At 41.9% G+C, this 18438-nt stretch overlaps 2 protein-coding genes across 6 annotated transcripts in view; one reads left to right on the forward strand and one right to left on the reverse strand.

Moving 5' to 3' along the window:
- COQ7 (coenzyme Q7, hydroxylase) lies at window positions 1-8992 on the reverse strand. 3 transcript variants are annotated; one of them, XR_012849536.1, is made up of 7 exons: window positions 8813-8992; window positions 7391-7587; window positions 6240-6354; window positions 4781-4920; window positions 4576-4644; window positions 3036-3204; window positions 1-752 (listed from the first exon to the last, which is right to left on the reverse strand). XR_012849536.1 is itself a non-coding variant. In XM_075830182.1 (6 exons), exons 1-6 carry the CDS (start codon window positions 8874-8876, stop codon window positions 3127-3129), a joined length of 663 nt encoding a protein of 220 aa, XP_075686297.1. In that variant the 5' UTR covers window positions 8877-8992; the 3' UTR covers window positions 2731-3126. The 3 variants fall into 3 exon arrangements, 1 of the variants encoding a protein (XP_075686297.1); XR_012849535.1 differs by lacking the exon at window positions 1-752 and adding an exon at window positions 2731-2879; XM_075830182.1 differs by lacking the exon at window positions 1-752 and having other exon boundaries at window positions 2731-3204.
- Window positions 8973-18438, forward strand: part of LOC142655703 (uncharacterized) — a 22785-nt gene continuing 13319 nt past the window's right edge. For 2 of the 3 annotated variants that reach the window (XM_075830178.1, XM_075830179.1), the window contains exons 1-9: window positions 8973-9233; window positions 9505-9595; window positions 9681-9713; window positions 10035-10223; window positions 11912-11964; window positions 14842-14950; window positions 15663-15702; window positions 15793-15941; window positions 17304-17477. In XM_075830178.1, the coding sequence (XP_075686293.1) occupies window positions 9106-9233; window positions 9505-9595; window positions 9681-9713; window positions 10035-10223; window positions 11912-11964; window positions 14842-14950; window positions 15663-15702; window positions 15793-15941; window positions 17304-17477 (966 nt within the window). In that variant the 5' untranslated portion in view covers window positions 8973-9105. The remainder of the gene's footprint in view (window positions 9234-9504; window positions 9596-9680; window positions 9714-10034; window positions 10224-11911; window positions 11965-14841; window positions 14951-15662; window positions 15703-15792; window positions 15942-17303; window positions 17478-18438) is intronic. The other variant, XM_075830180.1, reaches the window with a different exon arrangement.

Genomic DNA, 18438 nt, shown 5'->3' on the forward strand with positions numbered 1-18438 from the left:
GTGGCTCTGGCAATGCTTTAGGTTGGTATGGGCGGTTCTTTTTTTCTCTTTATTTGTATTTTATTTTACTTATCATGAAACAATAATCTATACATATATATGTCCCCCTAGAGGTCATAAAAGACCTCTGGGGGACATTCACACTATCATTTTTTTTAATATATTATTCCATCCACAGGAGCCCCAGTTACAGGGGTAAACAGCCCACTATGGTGACTTCCGTCAGAGCTGAGCACGTGATCACCGGTCCAACAGAGGCAGAGGCTTCTATGTTTTTCTCGGGGTCCCCGATTGTCAGAGCAAGATTGCGGGAGCTTTAAAAAGACATCGCTGCAGAGTTAGAACCTTAGACGGCCGCCATCAAAATTGTGGTTGTTAATAGCTGTATTTTTCCTTTCTTTTTCACATATAATGGAGATAGTTTATGTGGTGGGAATGTGTATTCACATGCTCTACAAGTGTACTGATTACGATGATAAAGTATCACATTTCTTCGCTGCTATCCCTTTTCAAAATTTTTGTCAGTCCTTCTGAAAAGGACGTGTGGTGGCGCACCAAGAGGAGAGACCTGTCCGTCAGAAGTTCTCCTCCAATCAGTGTTGTCATAGGAGCACTTGTGCCACCCACATGTCCTTGGCAGAAGTACCGTAGAAGCGGTAGTGCCCCTTCCAGTGGTTATGATCATGTCACTGTCCTTTTCTACCTATCATCCTGAGCACCATAGTACATGACAGTATTGGCTACTGAACAGCCTGAAAAAAACGAAGGTGTAAAGTTAATACTCAATCTAAGCCATGATGAAAATGCATAACACATGCAGAGATGCAAATTTAACATATATGAATTATAAGAGGGATAATCTCTAACAGAATTATCAGAATCCTGTATCAATTGTATTATTTTTATACAATGAAAATAATCCCAGGTTAGTCTGAAGTGCATTACAGTGCTATATCTGGAGGTCCCTACAGAGGGCAGCACTGCTTACAGATAACACGGCCTGAGTTCTAAAACTAGTGCAAACAAAAAGTAGATGAGTTGCCCATAACAACCAACCAGATTACTTCTTTCGTATTCTGATCTGCACTGGAAACACGAAAGCTGGAATCTGATTGGGTGATACAGGAAACATGGTGTGTACTAGTGTTATGCATGGTTCTAGTAGAAATAAATAAATAAATAGTCACCCAGCGTCTCATAGTGTAAATAGTGAAAAGTGGGTGCTATGCTCACCTGCTTCACAAAGCAACTCTACCAGATTCATTTCTACTGGTCCAGGGTAATGTATTGCAGAAAAAAATGAGGACACACAAATGCCACCAGCAGAAGAAGGATCAATACAAACATTGGCTGATTTAGCTTTATTGTGATACGTTTTAGCGCGGCAGCGGCAGTTTTAGGCATAATTTTTTACATTTTGTGTGAAGAAAACTGCTACTATGGGCACTGCAATGGCACCTATTATTGGTGGTCACATATGTGTATCTATTACCTGTATAAGAGGTTGTCACTCAGCATCTATTACCTGTGGTGTAAGAGGTTGTCACTCAGCATCTATTACCTGTATAAGAGGTTGTCACTCAGCATCTATTACCTGTATAAGAGGTTGTCACTCAGCATCTATTACCTGTGGTGTAAGAGGTTGTCACTCAGCATCTATTACCTGTGGTGTAAGAGGTTGTCACTCAGCATCTATTACCTGTGGTGTAAGAGGTTGTCACTCAGCATCTATTACCTGTGCTGTAAGAGGTTGTCACTCAGCATCTATTACCTGTGGTGTAAGAGGTTGTCACTCAGTATCTATTACCTGTGTAAGAGGTTGTCACTCAGTATCTATTACCTGTGTAAGAGGTTGTCACTCAGCATCTATTACCTGTGCTGTAAGAGGTTGTCACTCAGCATCTATTACCTGTGGTGTAAGAGGTTGTCACTCAGCATCTATTACCTGTGGTGTAAGAGGTTGTCACTCAGCATCTATTACCTGTGTAAGAGGTTGTCACTCAGCATCTATTACCTGTGCTGTAAGAGGTTGTCACTCAGCATCTATTACCTGTGGTGTAAGAGGTTGTCACTCAGCATCTATTACCTGTGGTGTAAGAGGTTGTCACTCAGCATCTATTACCTGTGTAAGAGGTTGTCACTCAGCATCTATTACCTGTGGTGTAAGAGGTTGTCACTCAGCATCTATTACCTGTGGTGTAAGAGGTTGTCACTCAGCATCTATTACCTGTGGTGTAAGAGGTTGTCACTCAGCATCTATTACCTGTGTAAGAGGTTGTCACTCAGCATCTATTACCTGTGTAAGAGGTTGTCACTCAGCATCTATTACCTGTGTAAGAGGTTGTCACTCAGCATCTATTACCTGTGTAAGAGGTTGTCACTCAGTATCTATTACCTGTGTAAGAGGTTGTCACTCAGTATCTATTACCTGTGTAAGAGGTTGTCACTCAGCATCTATTACCTGTGTAAGAGGTTGTCACTCAGCATCTATTACCTGTGTAAGAGGTTGTCACTCAGCATCTATTACCTGTGGTGTAAGAGGTTGTCACTCAGCATCTATTAACTGTGTAGGAGACCGAGATTATTCAGAAAAGGTGAAAATTAAAAACGGAGGATTGGCTCAGTGGTTCGCTTTGATGCTTTGCAGCACTGGGGTCTTGGTTTAGAATCCTACCTGGGCCAACTACAGAATATGTTCGTGTTATAGACAGTAAATAATAAAAAAAAATAGCAAGTTTAATCAGGATGTTTTAATGGCACCATGGAGATTATACAGTTTTACATCCAAAAATGTGCCGCTGTTATCACTGGCTTCTAGTGAACTGAGAGGCTATATCCCGATAGAGTATTGTTCCAGTTCACGAAACGTCTGCCTCCACCTTATAGAGGTAAAGATACACTTTAATAATAAGTGTTTTTACGATCAGTACATTTATACTATAAGGTCTTCAGATCAAAAATCCACACTGCCACCTAGTGACCGTTTATAAAAACACTCATAAGTCTTCACCACGACTGTAAGTTAGATATCTCACCTTACTCTGACAATATAAAATGTTTTCACTTTGTGAGACGGAAATAATATTCATCACATTTTCCTCTGTGTTTAAAAAAAAAGTCATTTCCTCAGATGCGTTCTGATAAATAGACAGCGGCTCGACATCCCACTTGTATAACATTCTTCAGCAGGACATAAGCTGGAGCCTATAGAGAAGACAGCAGAGATTTACTACTAGACATAGGTACCCAAAAGGTCACCAGCCCTTGGATCAGCCTTACATGTTTCCGTAGTCTCCATAGGTTTCCATTTGCATCACTGTTGATTTCAATGGTGACGGATCCGGTGCAAATGGTTTCCGTTTGTCACCGTTGTTTAAGGGTTCCGTCGTTTGACAGAATCAATACAGTAGCCAACTGCACTATTAATTCAGTTAAAATGACGGAACCCTTACACAACAGTGGCAAATGGAAACCATTTGCACCGGATCCGTCACCATTGAAATCAATAGTGATGCAAATGGAAACCTATGGTTTGGATACTATTCATGGGTTCCCCTGACGGAAAGCTCCAACGGAACCCATGAACGCAGTCCCGACGCAGATGTAAACTAAGCCTAATTGTGTATTGGAGGCGGATGGAAGAGTATGAACGCAAGTTCAGACTACACAGTGTTTGCTTGTGGTATGTAATCACGAAAACGTATGAGTACGCATTAGAGCTGTAGTCACAAAACGATAGATTTTAAATTAAGACTTTTTACAAATTAGCTTCATTTTTCATTTAGAAGCATTGAAATGTATTGTGAAAGTGCACATAGCCTTTAAAGAAAAAGTTCTAGGGAATATTTCTACAACTGTTTCTATAGGTTAAAGAGGATCTGTCACCAGTTTATTAATTCCCTATCTCCTTACTAATCTAATAGGCGCTATGATGCTGATAACTAGTGTGATTTGTTTTAAAAAAACATTTCTTATTTGCAAAAGTTATGAGCATTTTTCTAAATATGCTAATGTGGCTCTAATAGCCAAATGGGAGGTGACTCTGGGCGGTGTAATATTTTCTGTGTGATGCTGTCCAATCAGCATACAGCTTCTCCCTCTTCCCTGCCCAGCATCACAGCGTGATCATATAGTATACAGCTTCCATTCCCGACTGTGAATTCAACTGGCGATATCTCTGGTTGTTTCACAGCTAGAACAGTGAGTAGAATCTCCTCTGTTATATGTCACCAGAAACACAGTTCTAGTTAGTCCACAGCCAGAGATATGTTTATTTAAAGTGATCCCCCTTCTCTCCAGCCTCAGTCTCTCACACTGTGTGAAGCAGCTTCATGCTGATAGGACAGCGTCAGAGGCTGTGACGTAGCTCCACCTCAGGAGAGTCGCTGGAGTTTACGCCCACTTGTCTAGTATAGGCTCATTTACATATTTAGAAAAAAGCTCATAACTTCTAAAATAATAAACGTTTTGGGACACAATTTTCACCATCATTATCAGTGTGACAGCGCCTATTAGATCAGCTAGGAGATAGGGCATTACTAAACTAGTGACAGATCCCCTTTAAAGATCTCTTACCAGTTCTGCATCATGCTCCAGTCCTGTATCATGGTGCTCCATCTCCTCATCCCGAAACTTCTTTATGGTCTATAGATGAAAGTACTATTAGACATAATACAATATAGGCGGTGACTGTTATACTCCATAAATAGATCAAATATGTAACCAATGAGGTTTATTTCAGGGTTGATTTCTGGTCGTATGTCTATCTTTGTATAAATACCTGTAGTAATTCCTTGTGCTTTTCAGGATCCCTCTCCATTAGTGTTCTGATCTGATTGTTATAATGATTAGATATGGTCTCCTCCACAGCCACAGTACAGGCCATTGCTCCTTTCCTCCCCAGTAGAGAAGTTCCAAATCCTGAGAAAATATAAAAGATCATTGTAAGGGTTGCCTAGTGGCTAGATGACATCTATATTGTTCAATTAATCCTACTCACAAGCCCCTGAAAAAAAACAAAAAACAACAGTCTTGAAGGAATAGACCAGTTACCATATAGTGGAAAATATCCACTGGCATTCCTGATACCCACTGCCATTCAGACCAATCCCTGAACCTAAATTCTACAATATCAGTGCCAGTAGCTGTATATTCTGTTTCCCTTTTTTAATATTTTTGTAAACTATTATAAAGCTACATGAGCACATATAGGACTCGTACTTTCTAATATACCCCGCTATCAGCAGCTCTTGGGACTGGTCGCTGAACAAAAAGGTAGAGAACCTACAGCCGCTGTAAAGGTGGAGATACTTAAAGGAGTTGACACTTATATAATCCTTCCACAGGATAGGTGATAAATATTCGATCGCTGGGCCCCGAAACGGCTATTTCTATTACTCCAATAGGGTGTGTATCGGGCGGCAGCGTGCGACTTTTGCGCTGCTCTCGTCACTTTTCTAAAAAATGGCCGAAGATCAGTGGAAAAGTGCAGGGTCAGTCCCAGACCAACAAATTTACTATAAGTTTAAGCCAGAAACTAGTGTAAATTGTAGCACATAGATGCAGATTTGATTTTCTGACGGCCAGAAATGCACCTCATTGCCTTTTAATAAATTAGGCGCATCTTATTTCAGCGTGTTTTAGATGTACGAGACACGTCAGTATTAATAGATTCTCCCCTTTGTATTCCTTTGGAGCCCCATTTATACATGCGTTGTGATCCTCTGTCAGGCATTTTAGGTAAGCTTTCTGGTCTCGTTTTAGCGGTCACATGAAGAAGCAGGCCCAAAGCCTGAGGCTGCACTACTTCCAGGTGCTGAACCAGTATTAAAACATGGTAAACAGGATTAGGGCACCTGTCACTAAATCATGCTGCCTGCAGTTAAGGTACCGTGGTCTTACAAACTAGTTTCTTTTAGGCCAGGATCACACATGTAGTTTTGATGCGGTTTTTTTGGTGCAGATTTTGGATTTTTTTTTTTAACCAAAGTCAGAAGTGGATCCAAAAAGAAAGAAGTGTATAAACAAATGACTGATACATCTCCTTTCTTTTGTGTCCACTCCTGTGTTTGGCTTAAAAAACGCAGCCAAAAACTGTGTGTGTGATGCTGGCCTTCACCTTCTTTTGCTAGGCCTCCTTTAACAAATTTATATAAAGAGTATGAAAGGTTACCCAAAATTGGACGGCAGATTGAAGAGTAGGCCAGACCAGTGCTTTATGAAGCGGCAAAAGAACTCACCCAAAGCAAATCCAGCCACGTTCCAGAAGGGCAGAAGTACTGTGGGCCGCACTCGGTTTGAGACCATTAACTCATTGAACTTTTTTAAGTGATCCTTCTCCTGATCCCACATATGCTGCAACAACAGAGACACAATGACATATTATACGAACATTGCTGGAAGCCTTTCTAAAAAGGAACTTTACAAATAGTCTTGATTAACATTTACTACCGTTTTGTGTATACAGCTCTTATGCAAACCCATGTGTCTCCATGATTACAGGCTATAAACGAATCCTGCTGTTATGTGTTACTACCTTTGATCTGCCCCCTCTCCTATTATCTGTAGTTTAGCAAGAAGAGCGGGCAGATGGTAATAACACGTGACTGTAGAATCAGACTACACACTGAATTTGTTTATAGTCTGTAACCATGGAGACACATAGGTCTGCATAAGGAGCTGTATACGCAAATGGCAGGGAAAGACTATTAGTAAAGTTGCATCTCTTTTTATTTTAGATGAATTGGAGCAATAAAAAACAACCAGGATCATGGATTATACTTGGTGGGTTTGTTAGAACAAGTCCCACAATAATCTCTTTGAAAAGTCCATATAGTACAGGAAAACATTTAAAGGGCTTTTCCCATAATCCCATATCTTCGGCAGCCCCATAGAAATGAATGTTACGGTGATTGAGCATGCGCAGTACCGCTCCATTCCTACGGGGCTCCCAGGAACGGCAAAGTAAGTCCGTTCTCGTGACAAATGGGGGTCCCAGCGGTCATACCCCCATGATCAGATATTTATCACCCACACTCTGAAAATATTTACTGGATTGGTCGGGGTCCCAGAGATCAGACCACCCCAATCAGAAAATGATGGCATATCCTAGCCATACGCCATCACTTTCTATGATGGAAAAACCCCTTTAAAGACTTTCTTTGCCCTTTGTAATGTAGCCTTATATATATACACTTTACTGCCAGTAAGAATCCCACTAGTGATCTGTACTCTTCAGAAACAGAGGAAATTGATCATTTCATTGCGGATATAATAATATATTTCAATAAAATGACAGTAAAATAATAATACATCCAGAAAAATAAGCCATTGGGATATATGGTCCTTGCCAGCTCCCCATCCATATCCCATGAGCAGTTCATGAATATACCTGAATGATGGGTCCTACGGACGATCGGCCCAACACAGCCATCTGTCCAGCATAAATACGGTTTGCGCCATATTCTCCGGCATGGTCCACTCGTATTATTCGATCCAACAAGGCTCTTTCTTCATCTGTGTGAACCCCTGGGGTATAGTGTCTGGTGGATCCAGCATGGACCGTGGCACCGAACTGCCCCTTTATTCCTGGTAATGAGGAGAGAATGTGACTGTGACCGGACTATAAACATTACAGGAATATATAATAAATAATACATATATATCTCCTATTAATGAGATTGTGGGGGCAGCTGATCAGGTCACCGGAGATAAGGCAGTATCTAAGATCTGGCCAGAGCACAGCAGACCGTCTACATGTGATCTAAGAGGGTCGGAGTAAAGAGGAACCCTGCTGATCTCTGCCGCCAGAGCCCTTGGTGGGAGGTGAAAAGTGATTAAAACCTTAGTCAGGTTATCAGTTTACCATAAATTATGACAATATGTTTATTTTTCCACTTAAAGGGGTACTCCGGGAATCTACAAATATAGCTGTAAAAACAGACTTCAGCTTTCTACTAGAGCCCCTACTAACATTTGGCCCATGAGCGCTGATCTCGGGGGACTAGAGGGGGCAGTGTTTGCTTATTGAGAAGCCCTGTTCACGTTGACAGATTCAACTCCCTAAATGTGTGTAAATACTGCCCCCTGCAGCTGCCCTTAGGCCCCATGTACACGACCGTAGTTCTTATCCGTAATTACGGATAATCTGCAGACCCATTTATTTCTATAGGACATGGTCACCTTTCCATATATTTATGGATGTGTGTCCGGCCCGTAGAAATGATCCGCAAAACATAGATCATGTCCTATTCCTGTCCACAATTGCGTCACAGACTCGCCCATAGAAGTCTATGGGCGCGTGCAAAATTGCGGACGGCTACAAATGTGCATCTGTAGCTGCTCCTAATTGCGATGCAATGCGACGGCAGCAGATTCCCCAAGAAAATGGCGCCTGAGCGATCGTGTGACCTTTTTAAGGGGTTGGGACATGTTGGTGACATCATTTGTAGCCTCCCTTTTTTTTTGCGGATCTTTAAATATGGATGCACTACGGACCGTATTTGCAGACAGCGTGCCAGATATGAGGATAACTTGCAGATGACTACAGATCCGTCCCTGCGGACAGTAAAAATCACCACAATACTGGGCATGACGCCTCAGTCACACCATAAAAACTCATTCTGGTATCTATGTGCCCCTTCCTCTCTGTGCTCACTGATACTAACAAACCAGAAACTACAACTCCAAACAACTTCCCAGCACACCTCATGCAATTAGGACATGCTGGGAGTCGTAGTTTCTGAACAGAACAGACTGTTACACAATACATGGTGAGTAGTATATACGTACATAGCTATCTTGTGCAAGTTACCTGGATTCCTTGTAAGACCGGAGTGAAGCTGCCGGAGCCTCCACAACCCCGCAGCCCTCTCCATTCTACTTTTTGCCTTCGACCTTCTTTCTGTTACAGAACTGTCACATAATATTCGTCGCTCTGCTCTGACGTCATCCAACCTGCGCCCGCTGCTAGGCAACCGTCAAAGCGTCTCACTATATTCTAAATACTAGAGATAAAACTGTGTAAAACGCTCAATGTCTGCAGCACAGGGGCCATTTTGTTGAATACAACGATTCTTTCCCTCGCTGATAAAATAAGATCGTTGTATGGTCCACACCCTGTGTTACTATGGCTACAGACAACATCCTTCTGCAGAAGACTGGAGGCAGCGAGCGTGGAGCATGGACAGCAAGGTCCCCAGTAATGTCATCATCCCGGCAGTGGCTGCAAGGCTGTGAGTGGGGGGATTCTCTTTATTAGTGTATGATATAGATAGATAGATAGATAGATAGATAGATAGATAGATAGATAGATAGATAGATAGATAGATAGATAGATAGATAGATAGATAGATAGATAGATAGATAGATTAGATAGATGCCATGTGAACAGAGTCTTAATGTTAATAGAATATATCTGCTTTTATTGTTTTCTACTTTGTATTTCATTGTACTCTTTTAAGATATTTAATTATTGGAATTTTTAAAAAATTTACTTAATTGCAGAAAATATTATCTTGATGTACAGAGAAAAGAAGCTGGCTTTGACTTATCTGTAAATCAAAAAGACTCAAATGGAAAACATAGATTGTACCAGGTACGTATAGAAACGGTGCGATAATGTGGAATACATTCTGATACATTCCTTTTGTAACTAACAATCCTGCGATTTTGTTTTAAAGATGACTGTCAGCCCTCCCGACACGTCTGTTTTGGTAAATACTTATATTCTGGATAATCTATTCTTAGAACTCTTCTTTGTGCCGTTCCTCTGGTATTCCTCCTGGAAATATATTACTAAATTCACAACTGGGCGAAACCATTCCCCTTGTCAATGGCAGTGTGAGAGTGTAGAGACACATTCTACTGACAAGGGGAATAGCAACACCGAGATGTCAATCTATTCATACATTTCCAGGAGGAATAACAGAGGGATGGTACAATGAAGAGTTTTAAGAAAAGAATTGTTATTTTTAGGTTTAAGTATTTACTAACATTGACATGTCAGGAGAGCTGACAGGTCCTCTTTAATTCAGCCTGCAGGGCGATATATACGGCATCAACCTCCGAGACTGAAGAAAAACTTTCTGGATAATAAGTTGGAAGCCTCCCTTAGATCCCACACTTGGAGACCTGGATGGAACAAGAAAGCGCAAATAAATCCAGATCACAAGCAGCAAGTACAGGGGAGAATCAGAGAGAAAATGTCTGCGTTCACTGTCCCTGTATGTAAAATCCACACATCACGTGCTTCATATAGTGGGGGGTTCTCTTTGTAGAAGGATTTACCATCAGCCTTATAGAACTAGATATGAAGTCTGATCTCAGCAGATTGCCAGTGCTTCGTGTTACACGTCACAGTTCAGCTGTCTGTAGCATACAGGCATAGCAGAGCCGGCTACCTAAAATCTGCACATAGACATGATAGTGACGCTTCTCCGCACCCAGCTGCAGGACTCGTTGATACCATGTATTACATAGTTGTCCATTGACTTCATTGGGCGACATGTAGTCTCAAAATACAGAGGAAATGTGTATGTGCCAGCCCCTTCACCCCGTGATAACAGCGTCCGGACCCCCAGTGATTAGCTCTCCTTAGGCTGGTTTCAGATGGTCATATTGTGGCCTTCAGCGTCCGTATTATGACCCTATTATGAACCGTATTACGTGCAGATTTGCAGCACATATTTTCATGAGGAAAATCCGCAGCGTAATACCGTACCAGCAAAGTAAACGAGATTTTCATCGACACGGTGCAGATTTTTTCTGCTTGTAAATTGACCTGTGGTGCGTAATTTCAAATCTGCAGCACGTCAATTTATCCTGCGTTTCCGCTTGCAAATTGTATCTGACTAGTTTTAAAGAAAACCGCAGCTATTTCCGTATCAAAATGTAAATACTGCACTTAACAGCGCATCAAAAAACGCACCATTAGGTTTTAGCTGCGGAATTACGTGCGCAGACCTGCGGTTTTGGTGCGGATTTTCCCGTATCAAATGACGCAACGTGTGCATGTAGTCGAAGACCTCTGATGTGAACAAATCTGGCTTTATACGTGTGATAAAACATTTTTCCGTGTGTCAACTCTTTCCTATAAACATGTCATTACGACTCTATACAAATATACATATTATTTTAATGGGGGGATAAGTCTGAGCCAATCTGTTGGATTCTTTTTTTAGGCAGTCATTGACGGATCCCACTGAGACCTGGACTAATGTTCATGATTTTATATGTCTTTGCAACATGTCAGAAAGTTGATTTCGCTGTATTTCTCCTTGATATATTTTTGTCAATAGGCCCTGTTCACATCAGCATTGCTTTCCATTCAGGGGTTCCGTCTGAGGTTTCTGTCGGGTGAACCCCTCAACGGAAAGGCAAACTGAAACCTTAGCTTCCGTCTCCCTCATCATTGATCTCAATGGTGACGTAAACGTTGCTAAAGGTTTGCGTTGGTGACCGTTGTGACAGAGTTCCGTTGTTTTGACGGAATCAATAGCGCAGTCGACTGCCGGAACCCCTCAACGGGCAACGCTGATGTGAACAGGCCCTAAGCAATACTTATCGGAGAAGAAAATGGGTTTAATAAATGATTGTGCCCTTAAAGGATAATTCTAACACATTATTCTACTATGTGAGGCACATGGAGCATATCATGTAAAACAATATTACACGTAAGCAGGTGTAAGGTTCTGTTCACATTAGCATTTTATCAGGGGTTACAGTATTTTTCATGACAAAAAATGGGCAAGTCTGCAGAGCTATCCTTGACGTCAAAAATCCAGTAATCCCGACAGAAACCAGACGGATCTCAGTATTAGTCAATGCGGTCTGTCGGGACCCACTTGTAAATGGATCTGTCATGCCGCTGCTTTGGTTTTCTACTATTAATGTTTACTATGTATTTTTACAGGAGCGTTTTGCTAGAAATCATGTTTTTCTGAGAGGCATAAACTGGAAAGGCAGGTAATTATTCCTTCTAGATTATGGTCTTTCTGCCGTTCTGCAGGGAATTGAATGTTTTATTTCCAAAAATGGAAACTAATTTCTCATATCATTTTTTTTAAATAATAAATTGATATTAAAATATATTTAAATACATTTCATAGAGTAAGGGCTCATTCAGACAAACGTGAATAACGTCCTTGTGCTGCGCAGGGAAATCACGCACAGCACACGGACCCATTGATTTCAATGGGGCCGTTCACACATGCAGGAGTTTTCACGCAGTGTGTGTCCATTGCGTAAAACTCACTGCATGTCCTATATTGGTGCGTTTTTCACGCATCTATCGCCCATTGAAGTCAATGGGTGCGTGAAAATCACGCACAGCATACGGATGCACATCCGTGTGCTGTGCGTGATTTGGGCATCAATTCAATTGAAAATATTTTTTTTTTAAAAAGATGTGCTTTGCGAGTGCGTGAATAACGCATGCCCCTCGCAAAGCACACTGATGCATAACGGACCAGATTCTGATACGCTCGTGTGAATGTAGCCTAAAGCTTTTTGTACATTCTGAAATGAGTCATTGTCAATGCTGTTTTGTAAGCTTAGGTCGGGCATCTCATCTTCATTGCTATCTCTTATCCCATACACATAGGATGAACGCCGGTCTGTTCCGTTCTCCCGCTACACATCTGTTTATACGCCTGTGTGATGATTAGTCATCCATAGGAACAACAAGTAACGTGAGCAGGCTGACCAATGACGGCCCACTACAGTGACATGTCGTCAATAGTGACTCTATTGAATAGCCTGAAAACGTGATGGAAAAATGACTCGTCACCATGCAGGCCTGTAAACATGGATTGCGGCAGTAGAACCGAACAGCGATGCCGAGGAATGCTAGAGGTAAGTATATTGTCAATTTTATTATTTTGGGCTAAATGAAAAGGTTGTTGTTTTTTGTTTTTTTAAAATCTCCCTTAAAACTCCTTTGATCCCCAACGCTGAGGGGTAAGCGGTTCATGAACGCCTCCGGAGATGCTTATTTTGTAAAAACAATGGAATTAAGCTGGGAAAGTCCAACTAACCTCCCACCCAACTGACAGTTATACCTCACGACTCCACCATATATATATGCAAGTTCAGCTCGGCCGAGTATGCATGTTTTTGCAATGGTAAGAGGGGAATAAGTTGATCTTAGACCCCTTTGGCAGCGACTAATATCCCTTGAGAAGAAAGAATCAGGCATGTTGAAACCCAACATGCATGATTCTCCTTTCCCCCGCCATCTGCCATTGGGCGATGGTTGGGAGACCCAATACATATTATATAGTGAGGCGATTCCGCTGAAATTGGCGGGTTCACCAAACTTTTATCTAATGTGTATGGTCAGCTTCATGCTCCTAACATGGAGGATAAGCTGCTCATGCATAGATGAATGTTTGCTGATCTTTTGACAGGGGTTGAGTAATAAGGAGCTGCACATCGTGTTGTCTCATTATAGCGGCCAGGTTACACAATGTCCAGCAGGCCAACCAATGAGACAGGCTGGTCAGATAGCTGCAGGCTCAGTTGCAATCGGAAAATGACCACATATACACTACATGGCCGAAAGTATACAGACACCCCTAACAATTATTGAGTTCAGGTGTTTAAGTCAAATTTCTGATCTGCCCCTGTCAACAGTAAGCGCTATTACTGTGAAGTGGAAGCATGTAGGAATTATGGACTATACACACGTGGCAGATTTCTCCAACTGAAAATCCTTTCCATACATCCGAATGGAATTCTTTGTGCAACATGTGCACGTATTTCTATAAGCTCCATTTAGGTGTATAGGGAAATCTGCTGCATGTAAATATATATATATATATATATATATATATATATTCTTACAGTTTAGCCACGAAGCAGTAGATTATGCAAATGTACAACACGTGGCACATAAAAATCTCCTATCCTAGGTAGCGCACTTACTACTGACTTTCCAAGTGTCTCTGGCAGTGACATCAACACTAGAACTGTCCATCAGGAGCTTCATGAAATGGGTTTTCATGCTGCATATAAGCCTAAGATCACCAAGCACAATGCCAAGCGTCGGCTGGAGTGGTGTAAAGCACGTCGTGACTGGACTCCGGAGCAGTGGAAACGTGTTCTGTGGAGTCGTGAATAACGTTTCACTATCTGTCTGATGGATGAATCTGTGTTTAGTGGATACCAGGAATGTATAATGCGTACTGTACAATTTGGTGGAGGAGGGATAACGGTCTGGGGCTGTTTTTCAGGGTTTGGCCCCTTATTTCCAGTGAAGAGTAATGTTAATGTTTCACCATACAGTACAATAGACAATTGTATGTTTGAAACTTTGTGGGAACTGTTTGGGGTTCAGCCTTTTTCTGTTCCAGCACGACTGTGCCCCAGATAACAATGCAAGGTCTATAAATACATGGTGTGATAAGTTTGGTGTGGAGAAACTCAAGTGGCTGCACAGAGCAATGACCTTAACCCCATCCAACACCTTTGGGATGAATTGGAACACTGATTGTGATCCAGATCTTCTCGTCTAACATCATTGTCTTACCGCACAAATTCATCTTTTGGCTGACATACTCCAAACTCTTGTAGAAAGCCTTCCAAGAAAAGTGGAAGCTGTAATAGCTACTAAAGGTGGGACCAACTCCAGATTAACGCCCATAATTTAGGAATGGGATGTCCAAGAAGCTCATATAGGTGTGATGGTCAGGTGTCCACAAACTTTTGGCCATCCAGTGTATGTCTGGTCATGGCTATTGGGAGTTCCATGCAGTAAAGTTCCATTTTATTTTGCCAACCACTGAAAGTGTGTGGTGTAGCTGTATGTAACTGAAGAAAACCAAATCCTTTTTTTTTTTTTAGTGACTGGAAAGTCCACTCTTTGGGTAACGGCCGGAGCTCCCCACAAAATGTATCACATGGAGAATTCAAAAGGCTCATTTCATCTGCTGCAAATCTAATTGTGGCCACTGTAAGTAGCAACTGGTTCTGCAAATTACTTTCTGGTTTGGAAAACCCATTTTCAGATATCCTGAGATAATAGAGAGGAGTCTCGTATTCTGGTTCATCTATTTACAAGAGCAGGAAGTGACTTTAAAGAGCGTCTCTTCCTCTGGAGGACCCAGCATGTCTATGGATTACACGGACAGTCCACTGATTTCAATGAGAACTGTGTAATGCTTAATTTGCCCTGCGGAGGTGCTACAGGGGAAATTAAACTCTTCTGCTGCCTTCCCTCACATAATACAGCTGATCTGCCTGTGATCAGCTTATGGTTGCGGAACCCTTCTAGCAAAAAGGGGTTGCCCAAAGCCAACAACATGCAGGAGAAGATGGCTGCTGGTCCTCACAAGTGGCATGGGGAGTTTAAGGTATGTATGGGCAGCCTATGGCCTGTCCATAGAAAGTAGACTAACTATTCAATCCTGCTGGGAACACAATACACTGATCTGAGAAAATCAATGGGTTGTCTATTCGTTTCAGAGGACACAGTGCCCCGTACAGTAATTGCTGCATACTGGTAAATGAAACGGGGGAGGGGGGTCACCCTTTATTACATCAAAATGCCCTATTAGAGCTGTTTACAAAGGGTTGTCTGAATCAAGAAACCACTTTAAAATCATCTCAATCGTGGTATCCTCAGTAAAAACATATAATAGTAACATTTAATTATTTTTTTTTAGACATCAGATAATCATTTACAAGATCTTCACCAACGCAGAAGTAAGTATTCCTAGAGGGAACATAGTAACCAGATATAAGAAACATAAGATAATGTATTTCAATTCTGAAGAGCAGAATTCCTTTTTAAAGGTGGGAGACCATCACTTACCTCATCATGTGTGAATGTTCCAACTTCTTGTGAGGAGCCTTCTCCTAAGACTGAAAGACCATCTCTGGATGAAGACCGTCATACTTACTGTGATCAAAGTCTGGATCTTGGCTTACTGGAGAATCAAACAGTATGTGACAGCTGTCTTTATATAACTGGGCGCTATAGTGTGTTGTCCTCAGGAGCGCACTTGTCTCATAAGAATGGAATTGATATGGGTTTGAGGACATAGAATAAGTATTGGACCCCTCATGATAGAGAAGATATCTTCTGGCAACCTCAAAGAGGACCTGTCACTAGGTATATAAGTTGAACTGGTTTACTGATCTGAATAGCGCGGTCTCCCTGATTCCAGAAATGGTTGTTTTTTTTTCCTGGACCCCCCATTCCAGAGATATGGCCCACTGTTATATTGGCTCTCTCTATGCTAATTTGATAGCCAACAGGGCGTTGACTACTCTCAAGCTGCCTCGCACTGGCTGGTCAGCATCAGAGGCAGGAAAGCTGGCTCCACCCCGTAGACTAACTACAGCAAATTAGCCAATAGGGAGCCAACACAACAGTGGGATGGGGGGGGGGGGCTATATATTTTCAACCAGGAGTGATCGTCCCTGCTGTTGTCATGTCAGCAATGATAAGGAAAGCAATTCTGATTCTGGAAATACTGTGTACTAGGGAAGTGTTGTATATCCAGTTTATAGATAGAGAGAACTACATCCATCTACAGGACTGTGAACAATTTGCTTTACTTTTCTAGTGATCATACAGCCTGCATTATAGTTCAGAGTTGGATTAAAGGGGTTCTCCCACCATATAAAGTGATGGCATGTCAGATATGCTTTCCCTTTCTGATCAGGGAGGTCTGACTACAAGAACCCCCACCAAGCCACAGACTGAAGGGGCTGCAGTGCTAGTTTAGCGCTGTAGCCCCCCCACAGATTTTCCCAGGACAGCAGCGCTCCCAGCAACCCACTGTGCAACACAGCCCCACTCGCTAGGGCTAGGATTATTAGGACATGCCCTAACATTCTAATTGTTGGGGGTTTGACCTCTGCAACCCCCGCTGATCCTGAGAACAATTGGCGGGATAGGGGTGTTAGAGGTCAAACCTCCACCAATCAGGATGTTATTGCGTATCCTAACCCTTTACAGCCAGTTTTACTGGGCTCCTAAAAATCCAGACCTCTATGCTTCACTGGACTTTGGGAACGTTTATTTTTTAGATGACTGTACAGTGCCTGGTATAGTGACAGCACTTCCTAGAAGGCAAATCACCTGGGCGAGCTCCAGACAAACCGGAAGGCTTCAGACTGATGTACAATAATTACACAATTGTTTCTGCCGTTTCATTAAATCTCATTGTTATTAAAGGCACGCTGGGTTCTTACACATTGTATGTCAGTTGGCATTCGTTTTAGTAGTTGAGGATTTACAATCTCACTATTGGGATTTGCAGTCATGGATACATGTACAATCTCTGTGTACACTGCAGGTGCCAGCGACAAGTGAGAACATAGATTATGAAGTTGCTGTCCACACCACGGCCAAATTCCCAGAAGAAAGTACACCCTCCATGATTTTACAACTCTATGGAGAGAGTGGTAGAACAAATACCCTTTCCCTTCAAAATCCATTGAATAACAGCGGTACATCCAGCACTGGACAGGTAAGAGCTGGACTCTTCTTACAGTAAAGCAATCAACAGTACCAATTCTGCTTAGGGGAGGTCTCCTAGTATTTAGAACCCCCCCCCCCCTTCCGTTCATTAAAACGTTCAGTTAAAGGGGATGTTTTACGAAGACAACTCCGTTTTATATTGAAGCCGGCCTGGCAAACAGCTGATCACTATGGTGCTGGCTTCAGAAAATGCCGGCAATCACATGTTATTGCCCTGAAAGCTCAAGACAGCCATCCATTCTCCCTGTAGAGAACACAGTGGAAATGTAGTACTACATGCTGGACATTTGAATGCGTCTCCCAAGTCAAGAGCCTCTGTGAGCAGCTTTCTGCTCTTGCTCACAGTGGGTCTCGCGAAGGACCCCCTCTATGCTGTCCATATTCCCCATTTAAAATGAAAGAAAATATTTCTGCTGCCGCTAGTAGGAGCAGACTGCATACTCACATATTATTGAATTCAATGAGTTATATAAATCCTTATGCCATGAGCTCCCTCTAGTGGTGGCTGAAGGTAGACAGCATTTTATGATTTAACTGGATGGTTGTGCAAAGGGAATCAGGGGATTTGGGTCTTTGTATCAGAAAACAGAATTCTTGATCTATTTAGATTAAATTAAAGGTATACGTTCCTGCTCTAGACCAGCATCATTAACCCTTCATTGTAAACCATATGATAATGATATAAATATATTATTATATATTATTCAGTGTTAACCAGTAAACCACCTACAGAGATATTCGATATAAACCCATGATCAGCCTAGACCACCATAAATACTGGATATTACCCGGGACCACCAAAGCTAGGCATTAACCATTAAATATCTTTAGACCACCAGAAATATTATATATTAATATTATACACTCACCCCTAAAACATCAAAAATGTGTGATGTAATACATGTAGAAAGTTGGCAGGGCCTGTATAATTGGGAGTCATTGTGCCACCT

Source organism: Rhinoderma darwinii, chromosome 6 (genome assembly GCF_050947455.1).
Source record: "Rhinoderma darwinii isolate aRhiDar2 chromosome 6, aRhiDar2.hap1, whole genome shotgun sequence".
NCBI lineage: Eukaryota > Metazoa > Chordata > Amphibia > Anura > Rhinodermatidae > Rhinoderma > Rhinoderma darwinii.

Bases quoted from the DNA above. Each gene is read 5' to 3' on its own strand.
- COQ7 (XM_075830182.1), bottom strand. From the start codon at position 8,876: ATGGAGAGGGCTGCGGGGTTGTGGAGGCTCCGGCAGCTTCACTCCGGT. The intron at 7,588-8,812 runs GTAACTTGCACA...CCTCATTACCAG, and splicing joins CGGTCTTACAAGGAATCCAG to GAATAAAGGGGCAGTTCGGT. The intron at 4,921-6,239 runs GTGAGTTCTTTT...ATATTTTCTCAG, and splicing joins CGTGGCTGGATTTGCTTTGG to GATTTGGAACTTCTCTACTG.